The sequence below is a fragment of the Pseudopodoces humilis genome, chromosome 20 (genome assembly GCF_049639895.1).
Source record: "Pseudopodoces humilis isolate 2021_Gansu_Grassland_sample_001 chromosome 20, ASM4963989v1, whole genome shotgun sequence".
NCBI lineage: Eukaryota > Metazoa > Chordata > Aves > Passeriformes > Paridae > Pseudopodoces > Pseudopodoces humilis.
In genome coordinates this window covers 8,815,452-8,838,029 of record NC_142219.1, presented here as the reverse complement: position 1 = coordinate 8,838,029, position 22,578 = coordinate 8,815,452, and the positions used below count along the sequence as shown (strand labels likewise).

At 46.5% G+C, this 22,578-nt stretch overlaps 1 protein-coding gene across 5 annotated transcripts in view; it reads right to left on the bottom strand.

Annotated features, from left to right (window-relative positions):
• The window catches only part of MED13L (mediator complex subunit 13L), a 167,754-nt gene that overhangs the window by 6,097 nt on the left and 139,079 nt on the right, over window positions 1-22,578 (bottom strand). For all 5 annotated transcript variants that reach the window (XM_014253865.2, XM_005524402.3, XM_088064863.1 and 2 more), the window contains 13 exons: window positions 20,010-20,215; window positions 16,804-17,750; window positions 16,010-16,189; window positions 14,220-14,443; window positions 13,434-13,626; window positions 11,445-11,898; window positions 9,903-10,122; window positions 7,413-7,601; window positions 5,789-6,012; window positions 5,201-5,343; window positions 3,835-3,993; window positions 2,483-2,659; window positions 248-402 (listed from right to left, as the gene is read on the bottom strand). In XM_014253865.2, coding sequence (XP_014109340.2) covers window positions 248-402; window positions 2,483-2,659; window positions 3,835-3,993; window positions 5,201-5,343; window positions 5,789-6,012; window positions 7,413-7,601; window positions 9,903-10,122; window positions 11,445-11,898; window positions 13,434-13,626; window positions 14,220-14,443; window positions 16,010-16,189; window positions 16,804-17,750; window positions 20,010-20,215 — 3,471 coding nt within the window. The remainder of the gene's footprint in view (window positions 1-247; window positions 403-2,482; window positions 2,660-3,834; window positions 3,994-5,200; window positions 5,344-5,788; window positions 6,013-7,412; window positions 7,602-9,902; window positions 10,123-11,444; window positions 11,899-13,433; window positions 13,627-14,219; window positions 14,444-16,009; window positions 16,190-16,803; window positions 17,751-20,009; window positions 20,216-22,578) is intronic.

Sequence of the window (22,578 nt, the reverse complement as noted above, 5' to 3'; positions counted from 1 at the left end):
AAAGCTGCTCTCCTCCTGCTCTCTCCCCCTCAGTTATCCATCCACCAACAATTAACTTGGAGGGTGCAAACAGACAATGCAGAGACACCTCCGGCAGTATTGTGACCTTCAACTTTAACCTAATTTTTGCTTGCTGTTGACCTAATTATGTGTCAGGATCTAAAGGAAAAAAGATTTTGTTGGAGGATTTGGGTCTTTCTTTGTATTTATTTTAAGCAGTGTGTGCCCTATGGTGCTCCAGCCTTACCCTACTGTGATGGTAGTGAGATCCCACTCCAGTGCCAGATGGTGACCCAGGGGAAGGAACTGGGGAGGAATTTGGCGAAGAGTGAAGATTCCCTGTTATCAAAATTCTAATGTCATTGTCCATGTCATCTGGGAACGGGAGGTCAAACATATCATCTGAAAAGGAAAAGAAAGGAAAATCACTTCCAACGTGCTATACTCTTTTCTCCAATAATTTTTTATAATTTATTACCTTTCCCTTTAATTTAGTATCATTCCCTTTTTTCTTTTACATACTCCCAAGATAGATGAAAGCAGAGATGAAGACTTTACTGTTTAATCCCCTTTAGAACTCTTGACTGCAACCACACAGACATGAAAGGGAGAGTTGGCAGGCAGCTATTGGGATAATGAACTTTATCATTTTAGCAGTGGCCACAGACTGAGCAGAATTCCCGTTGTAGCAGCTCCATAAAATCCACACTGAATTTTGTAACAGAACAACTGACAGCCCTGTGCAGTTGGTCAGAGAGACCCCTTAACAAAACACCTGGAATCATCACACACAGTTCCATGTGCTGCTGCCACAGGTGCTGCTCCTCAGGCTCCCAGAGCTGCACAGCAGCTCCAACCTCTGGGAACGGCCCTGGCAGCTCCCCCCGGAATTCGTGAGGGCAGCAAGGTCCTCGTGATCCTTTCAGACACTGCACCAGGATCCCCAACAACGCCGCCTTCATATCCCACTTTCACCTCAGGAGTGCCACACCACTCATTAGCATAATTGGCTGGAATAATTAGGTTTATGTTAATATGTGGGGAGGGCTAAAGATACAGGGAAGATGTGTTTGCCTTGTGCATTCCATTACTCATCATTTGCACACAGGTTACAATAGCCTAAGTTATGGGAGAGAAGGATAAGGCACCATCAACACAGAGCCAAAAATTACAGCATCACAATATGGTTTAGAGGGGGGTTTTTCTTATCCAGATTTCTCAGCAGGCAAAGAAATCCAAGAGTATAATGACATTTAAAGTACATTTTAGTGGGTAGACAGGGACAGTGGGAGCTGTCTAAATTAACTGCATTAATTAGAATTGCAACCAAATTTATACTAAAACACAAAGCTCTAAATGGAAGTCAAGCATCCTACATATAATAAACAACAATTTCTCTTGAAAAAGATGAATTTACTCCATATAAGATGGAAAAGTATGTGTGTCCTGAACTAATTTCACCTGAAACCCCAGTATTGAAGCAAGGAGGTGGTTGTTTTCTTTCATCTCCCAAAGAGAACCTCTGGATTGCCGGAGCAATGCTTTAACTGAAGTTTATTAACTTGTGTCCTACAGCCTCAGTAAACAAACCAGAGCTAATATCATGCTCTGTTTGGCCCCCAGAGCAGAAATGAGCTGGCTAATGGCATAGGAAGCAGCTTAATCATTAAGTAGAGCAGAGTTAAGAAAATTAAATTTAACACCATTTTGGAAAAGGCTATTCTTGTACCTGAGTCTAATTAACATCTGCAGCACCAACGGGCAGGTTAATGCAGGTTAATGTTTGTCGTGCTTGGGAAGGATCCCAGTGCCTCCTGGGACAGGGATTGAGAGGGGCAACTTCCCTCCAGAGGCCCTGGGACATTCCAGGAGGGATAGATCAAAGCCTTAAAAGCAGTAGCCTGCCTTCCTCTCTAGCCCAACTGCCCTCATTAATACAGCCACCATACGTGTCTGTAGCTACTCTTGGTTTAAATTGCTTTGCACTCATTTAAAGGATTTGGGACAAAGCAGGAAAATGCTTATTTGGATATAAAGCATTAACCACAGTCTTGCTGACTCAAACTGCAGGTTCAGTGTAAAAGCACTCTGGGGGCATCAGCAAATCTCAGGTTGGGATATTTTCCCTACTCCACAACTGCCTCCTTCCTGTCAGCTCTGTACACAACATGGCCCGATGTGAAACTCGACTCAAAAACAGCAAGTTTTTGGCCTAAGCAAGTCACAACACAAAAGACATTCTGGTCTGTGCCACTTGGTCCACTGGCTGGTCCTTGTCCCTTTGGGAATAAACCAGTGTGACTGTGAAAACACACTGAGGGAAAGCACAGAGCCTCCCCCTGTAGCTAAAGTCCTGCATGGCTCCCTTGCCAGGGTGGTGTGGGGTCAGTGCAGAATCCCAGCCCCCTCAGGGGTTCATTCCTGCCCAGCTCAGCTCTGCTGATGCCCTGGAAAGGCCCCAAGAGATTTCCCCCTCACTCACCGTTGGTGGGGCTGAAGCCATCCTCGTTGGGGTAATTTGCAGGTGCCACCTGGATGGTGGCAGAGGTGGGGAACACCAGGATGTGTGTGCAGGAGGCGTCCTGGGGGGTGTTGAGCTGGGACGACTGCAGGTTCAGCGCCGTGCTGCGCCCGAACACCGAGCCCATCGTCACCGCGTCTGCAGGGACAGACACAAGAGCACAGCGGTCACTGCATCGCCTCCCAAACACCTGCTCTGTCTAAGGGACACCTCTGCCCACCCCACCTGCTCTGCAAACTCACAGACACAGCTGAAGGGCCTTCAGAAGATTACACTGCTGCAAGAGCTTGACACTGAGATCACCAGCCCCACCTCTCCTGTCATTCTGCTGCCCCTTAATCCAATATTTACTTGTTAAATGAGCAAGTTAAATTGATTTTTCACACATCTCTGTAGAATTATGAAATACACCCCACTTTGCTCAATATGAACACAAACATAAAGCCACACAACAATAAAGCTTCTCTCTCCTCTATTCTTCTCAACTATCTACCAACAATTAACTTGGAAGGTGGAAATAGTCAATGCAGAGACATCTTCTTTGGCAGTATTTAACCAGCACCTTCAATTTTAACCTAATTTTTGCTTGCTGTTGACCTAATTTTGTGTCAGAATCTAAATGAAAAAATATTCTGTTGAAGGATTTGGGTCTTTCTTTGTGTTTTACTGTGATATGAAAAAAGCCTCATTTGCCATCTGTTTTCTCACATTACAAAGTCTCTGCTTTGAAAATATTCAACATAAGTAATTTTCAGGCTCAATTAATTCTGCTCTGTATCAGTCTTTTCTTTCTAAACTTAAAAAACCCCAGAGTGGTTTGTAAGGATATGTTAAGGATGTGTCACCACATACATTAAAAAGTACGTGCTTGGGTAAAACAACAAAGGGAAACTCAGCATTAAATTTTACTTCAACTTAAACCCATAGACTGCTGCTTGTAAGTGAACTCTAAATAATTTCAGCATGTGAGAAGGCAAGTGAGCTTATTCCCATTTCCACAGGCTCCTACTCATTCCCACTGCAGCCTTCTCCATGCACAAGGGTATCTGTGACACCACTTCCAGCCCATGGCCTTCCCAGGGAAGAGATCAGCACTTTGGCAGTGGCCCACAGTCACCTTCCCTCAGGAGACTGATCTCCCCACGTAACATCTCTCCATGGTATTCTGGGGAATTCTGCTGGCTAAACCTATTTTCTGACACACCATTAGCCATGCTAGTCAAGCTCTTCGCAGAAATTCCAAGATTATTGTGCCTAAGTGTGAAATGTGATGATCAATTTTGCTGGTATTGCCATAGCTGGCTCAAACATACCTGGCATCACCACGAATGATCCCTGTGGCTCCATGGCAACGAGGCAGGCACTGAGGATGGAGGGGGAATCTGCTGCAGAGATGCCGCACATGCGGCACACCTCCTTCAGCTGTTTGCTGATTGTCTGCAGGGAGCACTCCCCAAGCAGGATACTCCAGTCTGCAAGGGAAAAGCACCATGGGAGGACAGAGCTAAAGCAGAGCTGGCAGAGCCAGCACTCACCTGGAAACAGCAAAACATTCCCAACACCTGGCATTTCCCTAATCCCAAACTCTCCAGGACTGACTGTGCACACGAGGGGTCTGCCCCTACAAACTGGGTGCTCGAGGAGTTCCTGTGCAATGTTTTATTCCATGGCAGTCTGTTGGCTTTCCTTTGTTCAATACATTTTTTTTCCATTTTTTCCCTTTTTGTTTGTTTAGTGATGTTGAAGTTGAGGAATCACAACTGAATCCTGTTGTATAATAACACTATTATTGTGTCAGGATAACTTCATTCAGAAATTTCTCTAACACATGATAAGGCCTCCAACTTCCCGTGGAAGGACAGTGTGCAAATCCTGCACAACACGAGGGAGTACCATCAGACCCAGGGAAAAACAAGGAAAGGTTTATGGAAACCAATACAGGAATTCAGTGCCAGGGTAGGACTGCAGCCAGCTCTCCTGTAACCCATGCTGTCATGGCCCAGGAAATTCCAGTGTGGAGGATCCTGGTGATTTCTCTGCCAGGTACTTTACACTCAGATCCACTTGGTCAAGTGGGCATCAGTATCAAGACAACGATGAGGACAAAGGGAGAGAAAGGGCTTCAGCAGCTCTGGTGCTGATTATAAACTCCTAAGGAGCCTTGCCTGGGAAGCCTGGATATCTGGCTTCCCATCCATATTTGCCTTCACTAAACTCTAGCAAAATAAACAACAGTCTATCTTGTCTGTGATAGAATTTGGCACACCTTGTTTACCTTTTGTAAGGTCACGGTTCTAGGAAGCAGACAGGACTTGGGAAGGTTAAGCCAAATTCACCCCATCTAATGCCACTGTGTGGTGGCAGAGTGCACCCTCAACAAGTCTGCAGGTGATGCAAAACTGAGAGGAATGGCTGTGTCCCCATCCCTGGGAGTATTCAAAAGCTGTGTGGATGTGGCACTTGGGGACATAGATCAGTGGTGGCCTCAGCAGTGCTGGGAACAGTTGGACTTGATGGGTTCAGAGGGCTTTTCCAGCCTAAACAACTCTGTGGTTATGTGAATATCACTCTCAAACCCTTTTTGAAAGGTTTGTGATCAGGTCTGAGCCATCCTGCCTTGCACCCTGGGTCCCTGTCCCACCCCACCCCGTAGGAGTGGCAGCCCTGACAAGTGCACACCTTTCAGCTCCCCGTGGCCCAGCCGGCCCAGGCGCCCAATGACGACTCTCCACGGCAGGGATGTCATCTGGACAATGCCAATGCACCATTCCCAGAGCTTCTGCAGCCCAATCTTCCGGGCAGACAACTTGCTCCTCCTTGACCTGCAGGGGAAGGAATTAAAATAAGAGTGAAAGGAGAATCAAGGACAATATTCAGATTTCTGTTCTCTCTAATTATGCCACTGTTTACCCTCTAAAGAGTTCTGGGCAGTCCCTAAATCACCTTTTACTACTACTAACAAGAAAAACTATGTGTCTGCTTTCAGTACTATTACTACAGTGCCATCAAACTACCAAGCAACACACCAGGTGTTCCTCAAGTTAAGATTTGTAAGCAAAACAGCTGTTTAACAAATTGTAAAACAACTGTAACTCAGTCCCTTTTCCCTGTGCAGACCTGAAAATCTAGAAGTGCCAACTGAAAGGCTCTCACTGTAACACCAGCATGATCTCCTGAGCAGGAAAGGGGATGGAAGGGATGTACAAGGAGCTGGTGAGGGATGACTCCAGACATGGATCCATGGGAGAAGCCAAGGGCAGTGAGTACCTGCTGGGCAGGTCAATGTTGACAATGCAGGTTTCCAGCAGCTCCCCGTGCAGGTCGGTGCAGGATGCCAGGAGCCAGCGCTGGTCATGGGACAGGCAGTACCCGACAAAGAGCACGTTGTATTTCTGACTGGCCTCTCCAAACGTCTCTCCCAGCTCTGTCTGCTTGTCTTTGATGGGGGCCAGGATGAAAGGAGGTGAATACAGCTGGATTGGGCTGGGCCTCTGCAAGAGTCAGCACAACCATCAGCAGATAGATCAGAAACTACTGAACACAAGGAACACACACACACTGGCAACAAGTACAGAGTCAGGCAAGCTTGAAACAATGAGTAAATTCAAAGCATTCCTAGTCAGGAGGGAGATTGAGAAAAGGGGGGTTACAATTCACTGCTGTCAGTTAAAGCTGATGCACTTCAAACCTTATCTGAAGATTTCTTTTTATTTACAGGTAACCCAGGGTGTGAAAGCAGTCTTTGGACCGGTCTCTGACACAGGCAGGAGTTTAAACCCCCTCAGCTGTCAGATCCTCCTGTCCCTTAATCATCTTTAGGCCCTTGGCTGGATTTGCTCCAGTGCATGTGAGCTTCTTGTTCTGAGGAGCCCAGAAGGGACGAGGACAAGCAGCACCCTGGCTGTGCTGCAGCACCTTCCCAAGGCAGCCCAACTGCTGCTCCTTGGGAGCACCATCATGTCCAACAGGACCTCAGGTCATCTTCTGCAAAGCTGCTTCCCACATGGGCAGCCCAAATCCATCTTTGCCTTGGAACTCCTCTCTGCAGAACACACAGGAGAGGCCTCACCGGACATGTTCCATAATTAAAAAACGGTCAGGGTATTTTCTTAATTCTTCAGCAAAGTTTGGGAGTCTGCAGTGCAGACTGAGAGCAAATGGGTAAAATGCAATAAACGGAAATTAATTAAATGCAATAAATAAATGCTAATAAATAGGTTTGGCTTTGCAAGTAGGTTTTTAAACCCTCCCAAGCAGCTCTTTATGCCAAGGTAAGTGTTTAAGTGTTTTGCTGGTCCATTAGATCTGAATAAAATATTCATAGTTATCTTTCAAAGAATGCAAAACATTCATAGAAAGTAGAATGAATTAGTCTTCCTTTGAAATCCCTGAAATTCCAGAATCAGGGCTTTAATATTTACAGTTTAAAATAGATAAAAGATAAGCCCATTGAAGAGGGGGATTTCTCCATTACCTCAGGGAATTAATATAACATCTGCAATTAGGCACAGGAACTTATTTCATATATATGCATATATATGTGAATAGAAATAAAGGTTGAGTTTAAATTCAGGTTGGAGCACTACAGACTGAAACCACAAAATGACTCAGAATCCCAACTAACGATGTTCATTTTCTCTTCTTTCACACTTTAACCTTTTGCTTTATGATTCAAAACAAGAAACTTAAAATGTTTTGAAAGCAAGTTAGCCTGATGTTTTTGTTACTATTTTCTATTCCATATTAGCTTGCCTTTTCCCTTTATATCATCATTGTCTTCTATACCTTGAAAAAAAATGCCCCAACAAGTATTTTCTCTACTCTTTGATATTTGAGGAAAGCGGTTACAGTTTATTAAAAGACTTTGATTTTTCTTGCCACCAATACCAACCTCAGGATTTTTGAGGGTCATCTCAATGCTGGCAGCTGGCCCAAAGCCTGTGAGGGACTTGATGTGGATCTGTGTGGGCAGGGGCCTCCTGCACTGGCAGTACACAGAGAACGCCAGAGACTTCAAGTGCTGAATGTAGAAAACCTGTTCATCCTTCATTGTCTGCAGCATGTACTGGCAAGGCACAATCTGTGGAATTCAGACACACAATAAAACGGCTGAGAGGCTTCCAGGAGCTGCTCATTAAAATCCTACCAGATCCACACAGTCATTAGTCACTGAACACCCAGCACATTTCGGGATGCTCCACAATTTGCATTACAGGTCCCTTGGCAGGAGTGGCTGCAGCAGGCAGGGACTGCATTCTCTGGGACAAAACTGCTTCCATCACAAGAGTGAATTTTAATCCATAAAATCCAAACACCTGTATTCAAACACCCTGATTTTTTTAGAAGATTTTTTCTGGGCAACACCTTCACTTGCAGGTGGCCTGAACCACACAATCCCTGCACGTTGTGTTCGGGCGGGTTTGGCTCCATGGTTCATGGTCAGGGTTGGGAATTGTTTGCTGTCCTTGTGGGAATTGGCACTATGGTGTCATCCTACAGAGGGGTGTAGAGGGCACAATTAAGTTCTGTTACAATGATCTGTGTGGTTGTTTCCCCATTTCAATTTAGTTCCCAGCAGAAGCTCAGCAGCCTCAGCTGCTGCTCAGTTTCATTTGTTTCAGAAAGTCATGGGAAGCAGCCCACAAGGATTCACAGGTTCAACCAGCAAGAACCAGAGCTATGGGGAGATTTGCCTGGGACATGACTTTGGGGTTAAGACCCAACTACACAACAAGAGCAGGAAGGAGAAATGAAACAACACTTCTTCAGAAGGAAACAAAGCATGACAAAAACCCAGTTTTCAGATCAAACCTCTTTTAAAATTAGAATTAAATACCTGTAACCTTACTGTTTTTATCTACTGTTTTTATTGTACAAGCCCCACTCGTGGCTGTTAAAGTTTCTTTTACAGTGAGATCTTCAGAGCAGAAGCTGTCAGTATAAAACATTTACATTGTAGCCAACACTACAAGACCCAAACAGATTCTTTCAACAAATATTTTCAGTAGAAATAAAAGTGATACGTCACAAAACTTTTAATACTTTATGGTTCTTGCTTGAACCTTCAGAAACTTGGCAGCACATTGTGCTTACTAAATGTGCCTGTGGGTGTTTTAAGAGCCATCTTTACCAAAGGATTTCAGGGACTGAGCCTTCCCCATCAGTACAGGAATGGTAATAAAGCTGCAAACATTTGGGTTTGATTTATTTTATAGTAACTGTATGTTGTGTGCGAGAATACAGTGCTGGAACTGGATCATGTTTCCCTTGACTTAGAGAAAATTGATGTTTTGACTTCAACTGGCAAAATGTATTCTGAGGAACAGTGAATGCGGAACCAAACAGCACTGAGAAAAAGGGTCAGTGTGCTACAGCCTCAGCTCCAATGGCAGTGCAGAGGTTACACAGTTCTCGTGTTTCACACACCATGGTATCAGTGGCTGCTTTGGTTTTAGTGTCTCCAGGTCTGGATCAATCAGTTGCCTACAGCCTACCACAATATGAAGGTGTGGATCTGACTTTCAGTTCATCCCCAAGCCTGAAATATTTTGGTAACAGTTTCCCCCATCCTTTCAGGGGACAATGAGGTCAAAACTATCAAAAACAACAGTTTTTTGTGCCCAACTTGAGGCATCACAAGAACTTCCAACTTATTTTTTTTTTAACTAATTTGAAATACCTTTAAACCAAGGTGAGCAGACATGGATAAGGTGCACAGAAATCCTTCCCACACTGTTCCTGCCTGTGCCCTCTGGCCTCCCATTCCCCCCACATTTATTGAGGCTCAGCCTCTGTGACAGGAGGCCTGGCGAAATGCAGCCAGCCTGGGCAAGAGGCCAAGAGCTGCCTCTGGCTGCACAAATTCAATTCTTCAGCAATTCCATAGTAAGTAACTGTTTTTATATGCCAAGTTACACGGTAAATTATTTTTAAGAAGCAGATAATAGCAATACAGTAGTTATACATTAAATGTCTGGCTTGACATACTTTTTTTGGATTAAATAGTATAAATCAAGAGAATATAAACAGCAAACAACTTGACATGTAAAGTAATCAAAGGAGCAACTGGCCAGTTATTGGTAATGGCAACTCAAGTTACAACTTAATTGAAATCCCTCTCCAGGAAGCATTGAGCAGATAGGATTGTTGGGACCACAGGACAGATTCGATGCAGGGATTCTGTGGCTGCTCTAATTAATTTTCTCATCAAAACAAACACAAGGGATTGTTTTAATATACAGACTTGTACTGTCAACAAAATAATTTGTAAATGCCACCTACATTTCATGCATTATCTCGCATTTATCTCTTTTAGCACAGTCCGTATCACAGGTGTGCTGTGACAGACTCAGTGTGAGGATACAGAGGAAGGCAGAACTACCTGGAGAATGAAAGAATTCCTCATATTCTCAGGAAGGTTGTCCAACATTTCTGTGTAGCATCTCATGAGGCTCAGGAGCCAGAAGTTGGTGGAGGCAGACTCCTCGTCGGCAGTGTAGGTGAAGGGGTCCACCATGTAGATGACCACGGCAGGGGGGTAGGCGTTGCTGTCCGCAGCGTCCGGCTCCGTGGGGATCCCGATCCGCTCCCGCTCCGACGTGCTGGGGGCAGAGCCACAGGTGAGTACTGCTTGTGTCTGGGGCCAGGCTGAGCCAGGGGGAAGGAAAGCATGAGGAATTCTGATGTCCAGAAGCAAAACTAAAATCCATGAGGATAGGCATTGAGATGAGCTGTGCTCACAACAGATCCTAATCCAAAATACCTGGGTTAATTAGTCATTAAAGGGACCATAGAGTCTAACAGCATCTCAGTGAATGCTATCAGACCAGATTATACCTAAAGAATATGGAAAAGTTGACTCGGCTGTGTGTCTTTTCATGTCAGGGCATGTCTGGGTTTTGATGCAGTTTAGAGTATGCTTTTGGGAGAGGTGGGAGGGGGACAGCAGGAATTTAGAAGTGCCAAAGCAATTCACGGAGCCTGGAGTCCTGCTCAGGTCCAGGGAAGGCTCCACTGGTAACAGAACGAGCAATTGAGAATTTCTTATTTGGTAAAATGCTCCTCCTGTGTCTCAGCCAGGAGAGAGAGGCTCAGCATCTGTAAGTGATCAAAGCAGCTCAGCCTCTGTCAGAAGCCCCTGCAGCTGCTCAAAGGGTGTTTTGCACAGATCAGGGAACAGATGTGTCAAGGAAAAGCCCAGCTACAGCAGGATGTGGGCGTTTCCTTCTCTGTAACACACACCAGGACTATCAGCAATGTGTATTATTATGAGAGTAATGAAAAACATGCTGCCTCAGGAAGTTACATATAATGCTACAAAACCATTTCTTAACTTTTATGTGATGGATGGCTATTCATAATGAAATCTTTAAAAAAGTTGTGGTGTCCAAATTTATTTTAAAGTAACAGGACTAAAACTGTGTCTCATGTGTGTGCCTGTGTGTCTCCAAGTGTACCTGTTTGCAAAACATCACCTGCAGTGCAAAAAATTAGGGAAAAGAAAATCCATGGCTTGTACTTTGCATCTGTTAATGGTGCAGGTGTGATGGAGCAAGAGGCACTCAGCTCCATGGGGTACCTGCAAGTGCCAAGCCACATGTGTGGCACAGGGCCTGACAGGACCCATGTGCTCCTGGTGCTGCAAGGACAGGGCAGGTGAAGGGTCCTAAGGCAGCTCCACATGCATGCAGCTGAATCAGGCTGGGATTCTTGTGATGAAAAAGGGGTGTTTTTTTCCAGCTCCCCTTTGTCAGCAACTGCTTCACACAGAAACAGGCCCTGCTCCACTCCCACCTGCTCAGCCGTGCTGCACCTGTCAGAGGGGCCTCTCCTTTGAAGGGTTTCCCTATGGCTTAGAGGCTGTCTGAGCACAGGACACGGGATTAGTGAGCAGCCCTTGGAGCCCTGCGAGCGCATCACTTACCCTTCCTGGCCCTCTTGCTGCTGCTGTGGTAGGCTGGGGCCGGGCTCGGTGTCTGTCCCGGGGCCCGCGCTGCCCTGCGAGCGCTCGGCCGTGCCTCCTGCGGCGCTGCCGCTCTGCCCCGAGCCGGCGTTGCCGCTGAAGCCCGGCGTGGAGGAGGTGCCGGTGCCCATCTGGCTGGCGCCGGGCGTGGCAGAGGACGCCGACAGCTGCGGCACCGAGGAGCCCGAGGAAGAGGCGCTCCCTGCCGGAAGGCTCGTGGTGCCTGCGCTGGGCGTGGAGCTGAAGGAGCTGCCCGTGGCAGGGGCCCCGGCGGCGGCCGAGAGACACGAGGACGAGCTGGAGGAAGCGGGTGCCGAGATCCCGGGAGCTGCCTGCGGCTGGCTCGGAGCCGGCGTTTGGTACTTGGGGGGCAGCAGGAGGCTGCTGTCCAGCTGTAGGGTGGCCAAGTAAGGTGCTGGAATGGCACGGAAAGAGGGATTAATGACAGATCAAAGGAACCTGCAACTCAGATGACATTCCCTGCACTTTTACAAAATTCTAATAGTATACAAATGCTAAGAGAATGGAACCTCCATTTCTCAGTTTGAACTGATATGAATCAATTGTCTTTAAAACCAAGACTGACTTTGCAGTGCTTTGTGACTTTAAGCTGGTACTGACACGTTCTGCTCTCTGGCCAAACTGTGGCAGTAACAGCATTGTACAGTGCTCACCTTAGCAAGTCTCTGACAGGTTATCTCTGTCAGGCTGGAAACTTTAGAGTTGTTTATATCTGAGCTACAATCATGGCAAACTTTAATGTAGTTATTTCTGCTGTGAGATACCATGGTGATAAATGAATATTTATTATTTATTTGCTCCCCAAGGTGGTGTAAATCACCAGTGGAGAAGTTTCCAGTGCTGGCCCTGCCAGACACCTCAGGTGTAAACTGAGCAGCCCAGTTCCTCACCTGGCTGTGCACACGTTGCCTCTTTCTGTGGGGAAGCCTGAGGTACTTCAGTAGTGTTGTAATAATTCCTCAGCTTGCCATAATTCCTGTGTCTCATGCTAAGATTCCAATTCTCAGTCACATACAATATATGTTGACTCTGGATTCTGGGAGAAAACAGCCATGCCTGTCCCCAGCTGAAACCAGGTGACTCCAGGGACCCAGCCAGGAGAAGTCAGCTGATCCTACCCCAGGAGATGTTATACCCTTCCACAGTCCCTCACCAAACAAGTGCTCCTGATGTTGGTGTAATACAGAGCAGGGCAGGATGCCGTAACAAAAACAACCAGAATGATCTGTTAAAAGTGTCACTTTTTCAGGGGGGAATAAGGCAGCATGAGATCCAGAGGAGAAGGTGCCTTCAGGGTCATGTATTTCCAAGGATCCACACATAGCAGACTGATGCCCCAGGCACACATCAGCACTGTCTCTTCTGCCCCTGTGTTAACTCATTGCCTCTGCAGAGTCTCAGTACCTCCCCCTCTCCTATAAACACACCTTTACACTGGAGGCCACTGTGACACAGCTCTATCACACAGGTGTGATGAAATGTGTCAGCAGCAATAAACCAGAACCATGGACACCTTCAGTCTTGTGTGGAACACCTGCCTCATCCTGGGAAGTATTCAGGGCCAGGTTGCAGAGGACTTGGAGCATCCTGGTCTGGTGTGGAATGCATCCCAGGAGGTGGAATAGGATGAGTTTTATGGTCCCTTCCAACCAGACCAGACTATCATTCTGTGATCTTTGTGACACAAAAACATTTTATACCAAACTGACTTTTCTAAAAAGATAAGAATTTGAATCGCTGACACAATCCCCAGAGTGACAAACACCACAGCTTTCTGAAGCAGCCAAATTTAACATGGAAGAACTTAAGATAAAGCCTTGTAAAATCTTTTAAATTTTTAAACAGACCACAGTCTGCACCTCTAGCAAACCCATGCTGTGGGCTTGCATATGGTCCCTACAGTCCCCAGAGCCGTGGGGTGTCACTCACCGAGGTGATGGCGGCAGACCTGCGCGTAGAGCTTGAGCCTGGAATGATTGTCACAGTCCTCGGAGCCCCAGGGCTGGCTGAACCACTCGCTCACCAGCTCGTCCGTCAGCTTCTGCGCCACGCTCTTGCCCACCCGCATGATCCCGTCCCGCAGCACTTTGCAGATGGGCTTGTGCTGCCCAAGTCTGCACATCTGCCAGGGGAGGGAAGGATAAATGCCTGTAAGGAGATGCCAACCACCCCAGCAAGTTACAGAGACTGGCTTGTGGCTTAAGCCCCTCATTCTCAGCACACAGCTAGGGGCTTCTCAATAAGTATCTAAAAAAAAGAGTTACATTTATCTGTTGGATTAAACTGCACTCACAGCAAAACTAAGGTTACAAAGGAATTTGATGTATTGGAGAGTACAGGCTAAGGAAATAAATGCTTTTATCCTCAGCCTAGCAACTGTGAGAAAGAAACAGTGTCTTTAATGTGCTCCTTAGGTTTGGTTGGGCTATCACTGGGAGGCTGCAGCTCTGTTAGTGCCACTGCTGCCTCCTCTGTGAAATGAGCGTGTGCTGGCAAGAGCAGACAGCAACAAACACCCCAAAATACCCACAGAATCCCAGTGTCACTCAGACAGCATTCCCAGACTCTGAAAGTACAGAAAGCCCTCAAAATGAAAACAAAACCCTTCTTCAAATAGTTGTTACTTTAAACCCCACAGAGTTTTCCCAGTGGACATGCACTGGAGCAGCAATGACACATAAGAAGCAATAATTCAGTGTGGTTCCTATTTCCAACCTCGTATACAGCACTCAAGTCCCTGAAGAAAGTTTTGGCTCCGTCGAGCAAGGCCTCATTTTCTGGACACACCACGATGTAGGCGACATCCCGATGGCCCCCGTAGGGGTCCAGCAGGAGCCTCTCCCAGAAGGGCAGGGAGAACGGAGAGATTGTCAGGAAGTCCTTGTCATAGCCCACCAGCAGCGTCGGGATCGGGAGAGGCTCAGGAGATTCCTCAGAGCCTTCACAGGAGAACAAACAAAGAAAAATTGTTAAAATATCTGGTTTAACTGCAGTGGGCCTCTGATGGCCCAGGAAGTGGGTTCTTTTACAGGAATATTGGAAATCACTCATCCCTTGCTGTTCTGAGCGTTCTACAGGTTTATCATGGAGTGGAAATGGTTATCAAGGGTGTGCCATGCCTGATAAACCATGTGCTCCCAGCCTTTCTTCTTGGAAAAGATATTTAATAAAGGAGAGGGAAGATTTATATCGTACTTAAGGAATGTCATATAATCAAAGTTGCTGGCCAAAGTGGAGGGAGCTGATCCAAGCACCACTTAAACTTTCCTAGAAAGCTGCAATAAAACTTCTCCCAGTGAATTCCAAGCTCATGTACTGCCCTTCCCAAAGCTTCATCTCCTGGTTTTCCTTTGTCATGTCCATAACCACAGCCCAGGAGTTCCTGTTCAATCACAAGTAATAACAGGAACACACAAAATCCGACCTTACAGTTCTTCATCCACCTCCACCTGGTTATGCAAAATTACTGATGCTTAGAGAAATTCATTCCCAGGGATATAATGCTATACAAAGTTATTATAATTCTAAAAATTGCCTCCTGCCCCTCTCCCATAGGATGTGCTCCAAGCACTGCTGTCCCCACAGAGAGGATTATTATCCAGTGTAACAGGGTGTCACCCAGATACTGCCTCAGTAGAAGAAATATTGCTGAAAATGTCAAGCTAAAATATACCCAGTAGTTCCTGCAGAATATAATTCAACTTTATTAAAAAGCCAGCATCCAGTGAAATTCACTGACTTTCCATCAAAGGTTGTGCTCTGCACTCTATGGGAATTTTGGTGCTATTTTCTGGTAACAATTGGCAAATCCTAACTCTTCAAATTACAAATGTTGGAAAAATTATTAGAAGTGCTCCTGGTGGGGCACAGCAGCTTTAGACAGGAACTGGAGTTACCCCCAGTGGTCCCAGCCCCAAGGAAAGCAGCAATATATCAAATACCAATAGAGAGCAAAGTATGGTGGAGCTGCAGGAAAAACAAAAAAACAGACTGCACTGGTTAAGCCTGAAATAAATGACAAGAAATACAGACTGAAATATCAGTCATTATTCTGCAAACCTGCACAGACAAAACCTGGTTTGTAACTTCACATTTTACAGAAGCGCTACTTACAGCCAGGAGATACTGAAACTTCTCATAAAGGCTACAAGAATCTGTGTGGAGAAAGCATTCCCAGTTTTTCTGGATTTGCAGAGCTCACACAGGCCCTGTTCCCATTATGATGTTATGATTTCAGCAGCTCCCTCTGCTCCCATTATGTCTGCACCATCTTGTCTTGGTGTCAGCCAGCCCCCCTTTCAGGTGGGGGGGCCAAGCCACACCCACAGTTTCTGCTCCCTGTAAATGTACATCACCTGGAGGGGTAAAACCTTCACCAGGGTGTCACAAAGGCCTTTTGAGGCACTTTAAAGCTCTTTGAAGAGCCCCTTCCTAACATTTCCAGGAGAAAGTGCCCATTTCTAGGAAGCTGCACTCTAACTTGGCACAGAGCCCAGTGTAGGTACCATAGGTCCCTCGTCCTGCCATCTTATGGAATTGCTGCCAGGTGAGTGGTCCCTGCACGTGCTGGATGTTCTCCCAGGTCCTTCCCGTCCGCTTCTTCTGGATGGCATCCTGGAGAAAGGGCTGCAGGGAGAGCAGCATGCGCACCACGTCCTGGGAGGAGAGCATGCTGATGTCCAGCACTGCAAGGGACAAGGAGCAGCAATCACTTCAGGGAGGGACAGCGATCCCTCAGACACAGCAACAGCTTTTATGGTTTGTTCCTTGAATTGCTCTGCACACTGCCCATGGAATTTGGACAGCTCTAGCTAGCTGGTTAGCACTCAATATTGCATTTTCAAAAACACTGCTGTCACCACAGGCCTTTATACAAGTTTCAGTATCAATGGTGTCCAGCTCAGGTCACAAGACATCAGAGCATCTTCAGTATACAAACAAGTAATATTTAATTATAATTTTTTCCCCTCCTTGGTACTTTTTCCCCCTAACTCAAACAGAGGAATTCTTTTCTGCTGACTACTTATACCCTCCTCCAAAATAAAAAAGAGCCCCTAATATTGCCTTCCCCCAAATTTGCTTCAGATTTGTGAAATTCCGGAGACTCATTCCCAGTTTAGGCCACAAAGTCTGAGGACAACTAGATTATTGGTACATCAGATGTAACCTACAAGTTTTCAGAAATCTACTTTAGCATATTATTAGTCACTTCCCACATAAAGATTATATGGGTCACAACTAAACAAATTTACAGAGATCACAAAGCATTCAGAGACAAAAGGCTTGGCTGTGCTCGTACCGTTACTGTGAGGCCAGGAATGGACAGTGGCACTTCGGACAAGGGCTTCATCCACCTTGCCCCCCGTGGGGTTGTCCACGTACTGCCTGCCCTGCTCCAGGGCATTGAAACATTCCACCCAGGAGTCATTGCTGTCAGCCTGCAGCCGGTCGTAGCTCAAGTTGACACAGGGCAGCGTCTGGCGGTTGTTGGAGGCCATGTAATCGAGGCAGCTCAGCGAGGTGAAGGGCTGCGTGTGCTGGTTCTGCAGCAGCAGCAGGAGACTCATGGGGGGCTCCTGGCTCCTCCTGGCTCCCTCTCCCATCTGTGAGATCAAGTTGCTCTGGCAGATCATCAGTCGCCTTTCTGCAGCCTGGCCGATGTCCGAGGTCTTGCCGAAAATATCCAGCTCATCCTCGATGAAGAGCCCGGAGTTGTAGCCGAGCTTGCGGTTCATGATGGCGCTGAAGCCGCAGGTGCAGCGGTACTGATCCTCATTGGAGGAGTCGGGGATGTACAGCCCCACATCGGCACCCTTGATGTTCATGTTGCAGGCGCAGATGCAGCAGCTGTCGAAGTTCCTGTCCTTGAAGATGTTGAGCACGGAGTCGGAGAGGATCAGGGTCACGTACAGGCTGTGCGCCTCCGGGATGGGCTGCACCGTGCCCGGCTCCACCGAGTTGAGCGGCCGCGTGGTGGAGGGGGTGGAGGCGGGGGAGCCCTGGTCCGTGCTGTCGTACTTGACGGAGCCCTGGCCGCTGGCGGTGCCCCCGCCTCGGGGAGTCCTGGGCGTGCGCGGCGTGCGCGGCGTGGGCACGGAGAAGCGTGGCGTGGCCGGGGACGGAAGCACCCCCGCGCCGCTGTTGCTGGCAGGGGCCGCGCTGTTGAGCGTCACCGGAGTGCTCATCTGGGGCGTGCTCATCTGCAGGTAGTCCTGGTCCGCCAGGCTGCCCACGCTGGGCACGTTGCTGCGGGGAAGGGATGGGAACAGAGACCCCTTCTGTCAAAGCTCATTTTTAAATACAAGGAGGTAGCGGAACCTGAAGGGACACACTGAAACTGCAGTAGAGAACACACTGCTCATAACCTTGACTCATCGCTCTCAACAGAACTTGGAATTCCCACCACGAGCGCCACTGTTTCTTATCATTATGGTAAAAAGTATCACTTCGTCCTCTTAAATATTATTCTCATGGCCTAAAATTCAACCACTCTCGAGAACAATCTCTAGATAAATGATCGAGTCAAGATTTAGAATGTTTACAGCTTTTTTAGGGAAAAAAGAAAGAATAGTAGCTTTTATTTTAAACACCACTATCTGTGAAAAGATACAGATTAGTAGAAATTAATGTATTTCAGAGAGATAGAAATCTTTATTTTAGAAATGATCACTGGAAATAGCTGCCACAAGTCATACGTGTGGCTCTGATACACAATGGCACCTCATGGACACACTCTGTATGTCTGATTCTATAAATTCAAATCCTCATTTCGGATTACACAGTCTGTGGCACAACGGGATATGTTCCATTACAAACTCTTAGTCCAGTAAAGCTAAGAATCATATTTTTGGGTCATCTCCATTCATGACTAGGTTTTATTACTCTGTTTTTGTCATTTCCTGCCAAATTCAAGTGACCACAGAACAGTCTGTACATTCCCATGAGATCTGTCTTCCATCTGCAAGGACTCATTTCAAGAAACAGGTAATAAGGGGCCAATCAAAGAAAAAGATCTTCCTTTTATCTTTCCACATCACTTCTAACCTGCTTGCTTTTCTTGTAATGTGTTAATTACATATTAGAATGAGGAAAGAGTGTTAGAACTCAATGAGTCTCTGGATAAGGAACAGGATTTTTTTGTCTGTCCTCACAGTGTATTTTGTGTATTATTGGAAAGGACTGTCATTTGAATGCCCACCTATCATTAGTGACTTGAAAAGGAAAACTCTGAAGACCTCTTTCCTTACAATCATTTTATTACCTTGAACTGATGTGTGTCCAACTCAAAGCGGGAGAGGGGAAAATAATGAAGCGGGGTTTGAAGGAGTTGTGGAGCTGCAGCCGAGTGAGTGCCTCAGACTAATAAGAAAAGGTGACCTAGAAACCCTGATTGGCAATCACCACTCTGTCGGAAGCCTGCAGTAATAATCCTCCCTCTAATTGGATTAGATTGAAAATGAAAGGGTTTTTCCCCCCAACAAATACCTGAAATTAATAACCAGCTCAGGCCCGGTGCATCAGTTACTATTATGAAAAAACCTGAGAATTAAATTGCTCCCTAGGCACTATATCAAGGGTTTACAATTTCTTCTTTGCAATTCTTTCGAGAACACTGAAGGACCCTTTGGGGCTGCAGAAGGACTGATTTAAAGGATTTACAGACTGATTTAAAGATACAGACTGCTTCCTTTAGAAATGAAGCAGTGCAGCAGGAGACCTTTGTACTATTACTATGCTTTTAAAGAGGTTTTATTAATTTAATGGTGCAAATTCTTGCTAGTTTTCAAAACCTCCAGCAATGAATTTCCTCCATAAACATTGCTAATTTCTGAGAACTGAGTGAGGAATCCAAGCTTTGAAAATGAATGTCAGTGGTTCCCTGGAGGTCACAGTACTCTCCTCTTGGTATCAGGAAGGGTGGGACAAGACAGGATATGGGCCAACATCTGTCTGATCAGCAGCTCCCCATGGCCCCACTCAGGGACACCACAGGAGCTCACAGGAGCTCCCGTGGGAACATACTGGGGAGCTCTCACAGGCCCACTCAACATTTCCAGAGTCCTCAGAAGGCCAAATGGAATAACCAGGACCAAAGACCACCAGGCTGGAGCTCAAAGTGACACAAGGGAGCCTGGCTGGAGGCTGGACATGGAGATGGGAGGGCAGAGATGTGATGGGTTCAGTGCATTCATTTTGTTCCCCAACACTCGTGGTTTCCGTTGAATTACAATATTTTCCTGTCAAAAATTACTATTAATTCAGACACTGCATGTTCCTGTTCTTTTAGAAGTGCTGGGGGCAGACACACACTGTAATACCCCTGACTGCCAAAGTCAGGGTTAAACGTTCCTGCTATCAGAACTGTTTTCATCTCAGTCAATGACAAACCTAGCAGGTTTAAAACACATTTGCAGGTTAAAGCACTGTCAATGCAAACAACCATCTTAGTTTATCCAGCTTTAGGCATGGGCTAGACAGACCCATTTCCTCCAAGGCTGTACTTACTTGTAGCCATCTCTGATGAAAGAGGCTGCAGGTGGCAATGGAAGTTGTTCAATTTTCGGAGGAACAGCCCAAGAAGGCCTGAAGATGCAGGCATCTGGTATCTTCAGAGGTAGGAGGCACTGGCTAGGCAGGATCTTCAGTGGAGCAAAGAGGGAGGAGCCCACAAAAGGTTGAAATGATGGAACTTTGTGCACATACGAAAAGTCCTGTAACATTCAAGTGACCTTGGTTACAACAATGTGTTCAGGTTGCTCTTTAGATATTTATTTTTAATTAAAATATATTGCACTGTTTGCACCCTCTACAATCACATCTCCCCCCCACCCAAATGAACTATACTTATTCCTGTTCCTTCAAGCAAACTCAGCTGAGGCTCCCTGTTATCCTGAGATGCTGCACAGCTTTATGGCATGAGGTTTCACAATTGGATCAGGCTGATTTCAGACAGGCTGTGCCTGAAACACAAGTTGCGCGCTATGAAATTTTCACACTACCTAACTTTTAGCACCTCATTTAGGCACTTAAAAGATTGATCTTTGCAAGACTTCTATGCTGACAGTAGGGGGAGGCTGTCACAGTGTGAGGAACCCTGAGGTGCCTTGAGGCAGCCTTTCTAAATAACCCCCACCATGAGGGTTCACATCACTTTAGCAATAACAGCGCACACTTTGCACATGCCAATCATTACACAGAGTATTAAATACAAATATCTAAACAATCCAGCAAATACAGTATTAACTATCAATGAAGTTCAGCCCAGCTGGGCTTGCAGTGACTGTCACGTTTGCTCGCAGAGCGTGATGACAAGAACTTCAGCCAGAGTTTCTAGAGCTATTCCAGCTCTTTCAGGAGAACAGAACTAGTCCTCTTGAGGCACTACTGCAAAGTAAAAATCAATGTGAAAACAGTAACAGCAGTCTCAGTATTTAACATCTCATTAGAGCTTTGCATTTTTCCCCCTGCACTTTGTCAAGCATTGAGGGATGAGGAATGTGTGGATTTCTATCTCCAGCTGCGGAATGCTCAGCACAAGGAATCTACTTCCATGTTCTCAGAATGATCAGCAATGGGTTTAGTGCTTGTTTCCCCCACTGGTGTGTATGAGCAGGTGTGACACACACAGAAGCAAGTCAATTGTGCTGTTGGAAATGTTCTCAGGCAGAACTGAAGTAAGTATTTTAATACTCCAGGTAATGGCTGTGAGGGAGATTAAAATATCTTCGGTATCAATGATGCCCTGAAATCCGCTCCCACTCCAAAGCTTTCAGCTCAACAAATTCCAAGACAGACTTTTTTTTTTCCAGGCCCAAGTTATCCTATTCTTAAACAAACAATTTACTGCACAAGCAGAAGAGAAAAACCCTCAAGGTGTGTGGCAAGGCAAAGTCTCACAAACCTTATAAAAAACTTATTTCAAACTCCTGTAGAGGCATAAAAACTTGTGGATGCACCAACTCAAGATGGGCAATGGAGACTGTCCTGGAGCACACACTGAGAAGGTGCCTCTTCCCAGTGTGCCTCCAAGTGAGAGCTCAGGGAGGAAGGAAGGAGAGATCTGGCAGTACCAAAGCAGACTTGCCCCATGTCCTGATGTCCAGCTGGGTTCTGCTGTCAGGAGGGACACTGGGAATTCCCTCCCACATCTGCAAAGCCCCTTTCTCCACAGAATTGCTGGGACAAGCTCCCTGCCAGCTCAGCCCTTGACAGGGGAATGAACTGGGAATTCTGGGGTCTGACTGGACACGCTGGACTAGCACCAAAACATGGGAGCACAACCCTGGAATGCTGTTCCACACGCTGTCCTGCTTCCTGCCAGGGACAGGGACTCCCTTCTCGCCTAGTGACAAAACTGAAAACTCCTGTGGAAGAGGTGGGAAGAATTCCCTGTGGGATTTGCCACAGACCCCCTTGCAGTCTGCCTGAGGGATGCTATTCCTGCTGGCAGGAAAATGTCCTGGTTCACAGCTGACCACGTCATTTACACTGAAAAAAGGCATCCATCGGTATCCTCACACCTACACACAGCCACTTCTTGTCCATGCAGCTGCAAGTGTGTCCCTGGCTCAGCAATGCAGACCCCTAAAAATCAGCCCTCAGCTAATTCCAACATGGGCACAAAGGAGAGGGGAGGGAGTGGTGCTGGGGAGAGAGACGGCTGCTGAAATAGAACAGGCTGTGGCACATGAGGGAGAGGGGCTAAAGGAGAAGAATTAGGCTATGCTATACAACCAAAGCCTGGGGACTACCAGGAAGCCAGAGTTAGAGTGGGCACCTCCCTTTTTATTCCCTGTGTTCACAGCAGCTTGCTGCAGAACAACGTGCTGTGCACTTCGACACAAAAAGTACATTTTTTATTAAAAAAAAACCCCTCAGGCTGTATGCATGGAAATATGGCAACAGCACCTTCTGACAAAAGGCAGCCCCAGAAGTTCAGTAATGCAGGACACACAGGCAGAATGATTTGTGCCCTGCTCTCACCCTGTGATGGAACAATGACACAACCAATGCATATCAGTGCTGATGCTGGGTCCCTCCATGGGATGCTATGGAGAAATGGCCACACTGGGAT